The 10630-nt window shown below is 28.8% G+C and overlaps 1 protein-coding gene across 1 annotated transcript; it reads left to right on the top strand.

The window, feature by feature from the left end:
- The first annotated feature begins 696 nt into the window (after positions 1 to 696).
- LOC114943177 (uncharacterized) lies at positions 697 to 10470 on the top strand. The gene is made up of 3 exons (XM_029318763.2): positions 697 to 942; positions 7659 to 8097; positions 9692 to 10470. Exons 2-3 carry the CDS (start codon positions 7717 to 7719, stop codon positions 9962 to 9964), a joined length of 654 nt encoding a protein of 217 aa, XP_029174596.1. The 5' UTR covers positions 697 to 942; positions 7659 to 7716; the 3' UTR covers positions 9965 to 10470.
- The last annotated feature ends 160 nt before the right edge of the window (positions 10471 to 10630 follow it).

Below are 10630 nucleotides of genomic sequence, written 5' to 3'. Positions count from 1 at the left end.
GGGTATTATGTATATAATTTTTTAATATAATACAATTTCGCTATATTCTACAATATAAAATCAAAAAATAGAAATAATAATAAAATATTGTGCAATAAAGCAATTGTTGATATTATAATTTATACATTTTATGCATTTAAAAAAATTTTTTTTTAGACATATATTTAATTCCAAGCATTAGAGAAGTAATTATAATATTCGTAAAAATCTATGATCGAAAGATTGTAGAAGAAACATATTAATTGCTACTATAAGTAAATATCACTTCTTGAAACAGTAGACCTTTGCTATAATTATCGATGAAAGAACATCTGTGATTGGGTCGTCGCCCTGCAAAATTACGTCTGCAAAGACAGATTTGATCATTATTGAACCGTGTTATTGGACGCGTTTTCGTAATGAACGACCAAAATTATCGATGAACGACAGCTGTTGGCTCGTCGGTGATAATAACGTAGCACCTCCACGTTCCGAGGCGGAAAGGGTAAAAAGAAGATGACGCGTGTCAAAATAAGAGAAGAGAACGAGACAAAACGCAGAAGATAAGAACGAGAACGATTTCGTTGGAGGACGAGGAGTGAAAGACGCGGCATGGCTAAGTCGAATGTCGAGTGATGCCAAAGTTAAATATAAATGCGGGCGCCGAGAAGAAGAAGAAGAAGAAGAGAGAGAGAGCGTCGCGACGCCCATCCTGAATCGATGATCCAGCGCCGGGGCCAGTCTCCCGTGGTCCGCGACTCGGTCCAGCATAGAAATCGTTCTCTCACTCTACCCTCGAATTAATTTTATTTTTCTGCCAATCCTTCGCTCGCGATTCTTGACTCTCGATTGATCGCAGTGTAACGACGAAAAGAAAAAAGTGCAATTGGAGAGTAAAATCTGCTCTCGCAGCAGAATCTGATTATCGAAACCGCATCGTATTAAGAATTCTTCGATTTACCGGTAATTTTTGTTTGATGTGTCCCCAATTATTCCCTAAAATAAGCGATCTTAATTTTATCGATTTCGAAGAAATAGCGTATTTTCATCTTCTCTTCAAAGTACCGATAATTTTGAAGAGTAGGATATTAAAAAAGTGAAGTAGCAAAATGTTAAAAATGTTATCTCGATAAATTAAACTTGTGAGATACATATAATTACATTATTACAACAATAAAAAATTTGTGTTTAAATTTTTAAGAATCTTTATAATACTTGTATTTCACGATTTATGTATTAATACCTGTATTTCAAGTGTGATGATTACACAATGTTGCGTAATTTGAGAACTTTGCTAGTTATAGATTTATTTTATTTTATTTTTTTAGGATAATAATTAACACATAATTACAATCTATTTATTTATTTACGATTTTATATGTATTTACTGAAACTTGGATTATATAATTTTGTTTGTGCTTTATGGCTTATGCTTTATGATCGATGTAAAATCAAATAATACAACCCTTGCTAATTTTAACATTAAATAAATTGGTAAGATGTCTGTGTTATTTTGTAACTACTATTTATTATGTAAGCATATTGCATTATGATATCAGAAGCGAGAAATTATATATAAATTTTTTTCTTACAAAATACATCAAGATAAATAAATTTATATTAGTAAAATATATCGAAAGTTTTCTGTTTTATTATCCTGCATTAATAATTTATCTGCATATGTATTACATTTGCAATGAAAATAAACATTATAATAATTTAATCAAAATTTACAGCTATTTATTAACAAAACAACTAAGTATTTACGGAAGAGAACAATTTTCGTGTATACTAATTTATATTATCAAACATGTCACATTGAAAAAGTAAAACCCATATAATTTCTTACTTCTGACGTCATAATTTAGTAGGATATCAATAAGAGCGTAGAAACCTCAAATTAACGAAAAAAGTTTATCGTATTTTTATTACGTGTCAAATAATATATTTTAACAATTTTTAACACATTTAATTTACAATAATACATTTTATTTGTCAAATTGAGTTAAAAACAAAATTAAATATTAAGTAAAATATAATCCTCAATAAGTATAATACAATTCTATAATGCAGAAAAAAAAATTTCTTTATTTTTTAAATTGCAGACTTCCATTTTTATTAAAAAAAAAATATATATAAAAAATAAAAATATGAATTTTCGTGCAAGAATTTAATATAGTATACAAAATATCAAGTTTTCTCAAAGTGCACAAATAAATTTGATCTGTATTGTTGTTAAGTCGTACAATTTATTTTGATGTCATAAGGTTAAGAGATGAGCTCCAATAATAATTGCTGATCGGTAAATTGGTCGATGCAGGCAATTCTGTCAGCGACATTCATACGAAACACCGGTTATTTTTGATCATCAATTCGGCAGAGAGATCTTATTTTTGGACACAGCACATCCGAAGTCCTGGATTCAGCGAACCGCTAACGTCCGCAAATGATCCTCGCACTAAATTTTCCAGCAGGTCCGCTTAAACCCGAACTTCTTGTATTTCATTTCCTTGCGTGACCGAGTTTTCCATGTTTTAAACCGCAAACAAAACACGCTATCGCGGATTTAAAGTATTAACATTCATACTTCTTTCAATCAGAAAGATTTGGATCGATCATAAATTATTCGCGAATGGCTCATCTCAAATTTCCCGTTTCGCTCCTTTAGTTTTTATTTTTAGTTTAACATTTTGGATTTATTACATTTCTCAAATTGTGATCTTAAAGCATATAAGCTGAAAACCCTCGAATTATATTTTTAAGCTACAACATATCGTTAATCCAAGGAATTAAAAAAAATATACATGCAATTTGTGCCTTTTCACGAGGACTCTCATTTTCTTTTATTCTTTCTCCCGTGATCAACTTGATTATGATTGTTGCGGGTAGTGCTTATATAATTTCAAAATTAGCCAGATAAAAATGAGATAAAAATATTTAAATTTATTTTAGACAAGATAAAGATGATTTTTTTTAATCTAGATAAAAGATAAAAGATAAAATTATATGATGATTTATCTATTATAGATAACTTCTAGATAATATTATTTTTAACAAATGAATAAAAAAACTTATATTATTGATATTATTTTTAAGGCCGCTCATATAAACACAATTATAAAAAAATGTGAATAATGAAAGAAATATAAAAATATATTCATATTTTTATTTGTAAGCTTTTATCGTTTAATGCGTCAATTCTACTACTTAAGTATTTTTAGATGCTATGCTATAAACCAAATTATCTGAACATTATTTGAGATAATTTAGATAATAATTCTAGATAATTTAAAGATAACATTTTTTTTGTCTAAGATACATATAAAATACTACATATTTATATTATCTATACAGTGTTTGCTATTATCTAAATAAAATTATATAGATGGTCATCTAAAATCTTTTAGCGTCATCTTATTTTTATACAGATAATAAAAATATGAATTATATCTATATAAATTATCTAGAATAATGTTCAAATCAGTAATAAAAACTTATAAGTTAATAAAAACTTACAGTAAATAAAAATATGAATATATTAATCCCTTTTATAATTTATATCTTTTATAATTTATATCTTTTATAATTTATATCTTTTATAACTGTATTTACATAAGCGGGCTTAAAAATAATGTTATCTGGAAATTATCTAGATAAGTCGCCATGTAATTTATCTTTTATCTAGATATTAAAAACCACAAATCATCTTCATCTTATCTAAAATGAATTTACATATATCTTATTATCTCATCTATCTAAGATCTAAGATCATCTTCTCATTATCTCATCTATCTAAGATGAATTTACATATTTCTCATTATCTCATCTTTATCTAGCTAATGTTAATATATATTATCTAGCAAATGTTAATATATATAAAGATAAGATAACGCAAAATTTTATCTAGAAATTATCTATCCATTTATCTAGATAAATCGCCATATAATTTATCTTTTATCTAGATATATTAAAAACCACAAATCATCTTCATCTTATCTAAAATGAATTTACATATATCTCATTATCTCATCTATCTAAGATCTAAGATCATCTTCTCATTATCTCATTATCTCATCTATCTAAGATGAATTTACATATTTCTCATTATCTCATCTTTATTAGCTAATGTTAATATATATTATCTAGCAAATGTTAATATATATATAAAGATAAGATAACGCAGAATTTTATCTAGATAATCATCAATATAATTTTACTTACAATTAGATAACAGCACACACTGGTCGTATTAATTATGATCGTGGAATCATTAGGTTCCGTTGTGCGTAATGATCGAATTGGCGCGACGACGATGACGATTACAGTCGTTAATATCCGTGTCAGTTTCTGAAATACCAGACGTAGTCATTGCGAATATATCTGCTGGCTTGTAGGACGCGTGTACAAACGCCGCCCTGGTCGAAAATAGAAATAGTGCTATATTTAGCCGACCTACGCTCGGTATCTAACTAAAAAGCTTAAGACTTTCGGTCTACGCGCATTCGGAGCACTTCCTAGACTTCCCCCTTTGACTTTATGATGTGTGAAATGACCTGACGAAACAATAGAATGTGATGAGGCTCGTAGGACTAAAATATCGCAAACACATATGTCATTAAAAACGTAAGAACATACAGCACAAAATATTTTTTAAATCTTTTCAAATCTTTTAAAAGATAAAATAATTCTCGAAAATATTTTTAAAATATTTCTGGGTCCGTTTTTTTATGTTTAAAAAATATTTTCAGAAATATTTTTAAATATAGATTTAAACTAATATTTCAAAAATATGTATCCAATATTTAAGAAAATATTATCTGAGCCATACAGAAGAACATAAAAAATTTTTTTAAATATTTAAAAAAATGTTATCACAAAATTTTTAAAATAATTTCAAAATATTCCTAAAACCATATTAAAATATTTTTATGCAATATTTTATAGAAATATTTTTTGAAAACATTCATAATAATTTTGTGCTGTATGGGAATTACATACCTTTACTAAAAATTTTGCTATATCATTATTCGATTTAATCTTTGCTATATAAAAATTTCTACAAAAAATTACTTACTAAAAAATTTTCTTGTCTTGATTTACATTATTTATAGAAATATGTATATGATGAATGAGATAATAATATGACTAAAATCATAATTTAACGCAATAATATCTGATGCATTTCACGTCTGGCCCAAAATTAAATAGAAACTTGTAAACACACACATACACACACACACACACATAATACGCACATCACTATCGTTTCCAGTTGCCAAAATCTCTAGTATCAATGAACTCTTACACAAACGGAATCTTTCGAAATAAATCATACTTATATGCTAAGTATATGCTTCTAAAAATAAATGCAAAACGACTGTCAAAATTATTGCGCTTATTAACAAATGATATTTTGAAAATTATATGAATTTAACAGTCAAAAACTTCTGTTTACACAGGCTTTTATTTTCTTGTTTATTAATATACTCTTTAGTACAGCTTTACATTTTCTTGTTTATTAATATACTCTTTGATATTTTGATATTATATAATACATGTACACTTTCTTTTACATTGTTTAAGAGTCTATAGGTAAACTATAAGTAAACTAGGATAGAGGAAGTTACTTTGTAAAAATAATTCGTTACTTGTACTCAAATAGCAACAACTTCCATTATTTTATTTAATAATAATACAAAATTAAATTAAATACTCATATTTTGCATTTTAAAAAATAGTAGTTTTTATAAAAATTTAACAAAATAATATAATTTTTATACTAATACAAAGTGTGTAATAATTTTGATAATAATAATTTATTTTGGATAAGAAACTTTTAAAAAGTTACGAAAAAGCTCTTTCAAGCTTTTTAATGCTGTAAATATAAATAAAAAAATTTTTCTTAATGTTTTAGTTTTCTTTCAATAGATTTAATATAAATATGATCAAAATCATCTTTTTTTATACATTTAATCTTATACAATTGTAAAATCCAAACACGATACATTAATTTTTATAATCTCGAACTGTTGACCAATCATCGAATTATATAACTGTTTGTAAGAAAATAGAGAGAACCAAAATACGAAAGAAAGTTTCAGTAGCTTTTACGTAATGCTGCATTTCAATACTCTTCATCAACATAATCTTTTGCATAAAAATTATATCGAGTAAATTCGAAAAATAAAAGTAACTGTTAAATTCATGATTTGTTCAATTCTTTTACAAATTTTATTTTTAACGCCGTTATAGTCCCGGAAAAATTAATTATATCGATAATTACAAAATGCGCGTTACTTCCCAACCCTGAGTAATACATGTGAAGATACTCACTAATTTCAAGAAATTTTTGGCCACGTGCCACGTTGAATAGCCGACGCTATTACGCGATCCAGAGAATCTTCAATTAATGTCTTTAAAAATTCACCTATAAAGTTATTTTATTTTTGCTGAAAAAAAAACAGACAATTGTCGGATCATATCACATGTTCTATCATTATTTTCAATTCAATGATAATTTATTTTATTTAGCATATTTTAAAATCTTTTTCTTTTCTATTATTTCTAATTTCTTCAATGTTTTTATTTAATAATTTATATTTTATTGCATATGTACAAACCTTTTATAAAAAAATATGATATAAATTCTATAATATAAAGTAATAATCAGAAATAATAATAATTTTTATTTGTATTGGAAATTATTATGTAAAAATCCATTTTGTTATATACTTTAAGCAAAAATTAAAATACTTTTAGTAAAATTGTAAATAAATAATAAATTAAGATCTCTCGTAGTTAATCTATCATATTGTTAATCTATATATATCCATATTGTTATTTTTTATATTAATTAATATAGAAATAAATTTGGCAAAATAATTTTTATGTGTTATTTCTATCTTGTGTTAATCTTAAATTTTAAAACAGTTCTTTTAAATAGCACAATTAAAAAACTAATTAAAATGTTTAACATCCAAGGTAGCAGATTAGTAATTAACCGCTTGGCTGGTATTTTTTTACCGAATCAGTTAACCCTATTGTAAGAGATAATCTTATAAAATCTTGATGCAGAATTAACATGGCACTTTTCCTTCATCCAATATTAATATCACGTCTAGATAGGATTTAAATGCAAATTGTTCTTTCGGCTAAAAATACAATATGTATACTTTGTTATTGAAGCTGAAATAAAAATATAATCGAATAATTCTAGTATTAAGGGGATGCTGACTGTATCTGTTTTATCAACAAATATTATTTTCATTTAAATTGGTCTTATTGATTGACTCTTTAAACTGGTATACAAACATTTTATTTATATCCATTACAAACTGTAGACTCTCCTTTTTTTAACACAATTTTTGTTTTCTCAATAACTACATGCATTAAAAAAATGACAACTGATTAGTTTCAGCAATTTCCTATGGGACACCCTCTATATAAAGGCCCAAATTTATTAATTAATATTTTAATAATTAATTAATATAATAATAAATATAAACATAATTAATATATTAATTAATATTTTAATTCAAAAAAATAATTTTTTATTCTGCACAGCCAATAAATAATTAAATGAAAAAAATATTTATCGATAAAACAGTCAGCATCCCTTTAACTGGTATTTCAATAAGATCGAATAATCATCCCCTCATATCCATCTAAATCTTGTGCAGCAATGCTGGTCTGCGAGCGAGGCGAGAAGGCGAAAAGTGATTCGAAGTAGTCCGAAAAATGTCGCAGCAGCATCCGTCGAGGGCATCCGGAGGCTACGTGCCTCCGAATCCCCGATCGGGGCGAGCTAATGCACCCAATATGCCGAGCCCATTCAGGCCCGCGTCTCCATACACGCCCTCGTCGTCGCCACATCCGCAAGGACGCGTCCCACGTGGGCCTCCGACCCCGATTCACTCGACTCGTCCTATGTCGCCGCTCTCGTATCCCGGAATGATGATGCACCCGATGAGCCCGGTGCCGATCGGGATGCCTATCTCGCCCGGCATGTCGCCCGTCTTTGGCTGTCCCACTTCGGGTTACATCCAGTGTCCAAGACCACGGTGGCCTTCGCCGATCCCTACGAGCAGTCAAGCACCAAAGCCGTTTATACCGACGCAGGTATGTACGAAGGACGACAGATCGCTATAATAGTCGACATTGTCGTGTAATATATATATATCGTGTGTTGCGATCGGAATTTGTTGGATCATTTAAAACTCCAATGTTTAATTCATGACTATACATATATGAACGAAACGTCAGATTTTGTATGTCAAAAAGGGCATACAACATATCCGGTAAACGCTAAATATTCCTGGAATATTCATTAAATGTTCTTAAGATCCAAAATTAACATCCCAAGAACATTCCATAATATTTTGGAATGTTTACAGAATATACAAGGAATATTGAATTAAGCGTGAAATGTTCAATTTTTTGTCCATATTTTAGATGTTCCAGAAATATTCTTAGAACATGCATGGGTAACATTCGAAGAATATTCTTTATATATTTTATTATATCTGATTAATAATATACTCTTTTGACATACAAAAGATATGTGATAATTGGAAAAAATAGAATATTTGAAAAAAATTATATACTTTTGAAAAAATAGTAAGAAATTGTAGACAAAATCAAAAAGATGTCAAGGGTCTGAATGAGAGGTAAAAGCAGTCGTCCAGCAAGAAGACTCGGATTTGACTCAGCGACTTCATCCCAATATTTTTCTCGTCTTTGTTAAAGGAATCAGGAAAACTTATTAAAACAAAAATTTTGAATTGATATAGTATCAAAACCAAGAAAAATTTGTGCGTAACTAATCCCCTAACAGCATACATATCCCGAAGACGTTCAAAGAATATCCTGAGGATGTTCGAACGTTCTCTAGATATCCTCTGAATATTCTCTGAATATTGTTTAAATATATTGTACTATTAGGGTAGTTCTTGAGACTGACGCACTCTCATTTGCGTCTGACTTGTTCTAGCCCTTTGTAATTTAGATTTGTATTTTGAGAAAAAGTTTAATAATTAGAAAATAATATATCACAACTAGTTCTAATACATTATCCTCAAGAATTGTTCTTTAAGAGGACCTTATGCTGCCGTTGTTCTGTTTTACCGACTTTAAGTTAGGTTAGGTTCACTTTTTATTGAATGTACAGATTAAAAAATCCTCTATAATAAATAAAATACTGATAATAATGAATGGGGAACACTGTCCGGCAACTGATTTTTGCTGTTTTATGCCTCGACTTCGATTCCGCACGCAAATATACATACTATAATTAATTCAAGTACGAATCTTTTGATACAGGTTTTTAATCTCATTTTTAGCATAATTCACACTTCTGCATTATTCTTTCATGTCATTTCTATTGGGAGCGTCATATTTTGTGCATAAATAAGCTGCAGAACTTTTGTATTAAATAAGTATTGTTATGAGCTGATGCAAGAAGCCGATAAAAAACTGTAATTTTTTTAACTTTTATTGTTTTTTTATACGAAATTACAGCACTCCCCGTTCATTATTATCAGTACTTTAATTTTGAAGAAGAATTTTTCAATCTGTATAGTCAATAAAAAGAAAAGCCCTTGAACTCAAAGTCGGTAAAACAGTCATGGTCAGTATTCCCTTGAAAGGAGGAAATTTATTTAAGAAAAGTGAAGTGGCATAACAAAGTTGAAACATTGTTTTTCTTAATTTGCAGAGTTCCTTTACGAGCGATTCGACGTCTCCGGTACCATGCGCGCCTCCAGAATATCTGATAGCACCCTACAGACCTGGGGAATACGAATATATCGGAGTGCCCTTAGATCATACGCAGACGGACGAGGAAAGCAGTGGTCCAAGCACAGCCGAGATCATCGCCAGTCAGAGTCAAGATTACGTGGACGAGAAGCTTGCTGAGTACCAAGCTACTATCCAACAATTACAAGGTAAATTTTATGAAACCTTGGGGATTAATGTGTTAGGATCCTAGATAGCATCATCTTCAAAATTGAGGCATAAGACATCTTTAACAAATCTTTAGGACACCTTTGAAAAGTCTTTAAGACATCTTCAACAAGTCTTGTGATATGATATCTAAAAATCATTTTAAGGACGTGTTATATCCCGATTTTGGACAGGTCGATTTTTGATGACTGATCACATTATAAGAAAAATAATGGACATTAAATGTGATCACTTATTCTTTTACAGAATCTATAATTATAAACTATTTTGCATTTTTACTGATGTATATTTATTTCTAACATTTTTATTTAGGAAAAATTTGTTCTCTTTTGCTGCACTGGTGAATTAGTGCAATAAGTTAAAGTGAAACAAGTATATTTTGTTTCACTCTAATTGATTGCACTGGTATGCACTAGTTCTCACCAGTTGTAGCAATAAAAAACAAATCCCTAGATTTTGCAAAATAAAACTTGTATGTTATGAAACTTATCGCAAACTATTTTATGACTAATAAGGTAGTTTGTTAAAATGGAAATAGATGGCTTGAAAATAAACTCTTCATTTGCAATTCCATTACTTAAGATATGCATCGTTTATCGATATATGCAAGATCATAATCGTTTATGATTAATCTTCTGGCGCAGTTCACGAGACGACATGCGTCTCGCATACTCGGCAAATCGAATTGTGG

This window comes from Nylanderia fulva, unplaced genomic scaffold (assembly GCF_048542155.1).
Source record: "Nylanderia fulva isolate GAGA-0341 unplaced genomic scaffold, ASM4854215v1 Scaffold93, whole genome shotgun sequence".
Classification (NCBI taxonomy): domain Eukaryota; kingdom Metazoa; phylum Arthropoda; class Insecta; order Hymenoptera; family Formicidae; genus Nylanderia; species Nylanderia fulva.
This window is presented reverse-complemented; position numbering and strand designations above follow the sequence as displayed.

What these genes read in the sequence shown, in the direction of transcription:
- LOC114943177 (XM_029318763.2), top strand. Translation starts at nt 7,717, where the DNA reads ATGTCGCAGCAGCATCCGTCGAGGGCATCCGGAGGCTACGTGCCTCCG. An exon ending in AGCCGTTTATACCGACGCAG is followed by an intron (nt 8,098 to 9,691) that starts GTATGTACGAAG and finishes CTTAATTTGCAG; the next exon opens with AGTTCCTTTACGAGCGATTC.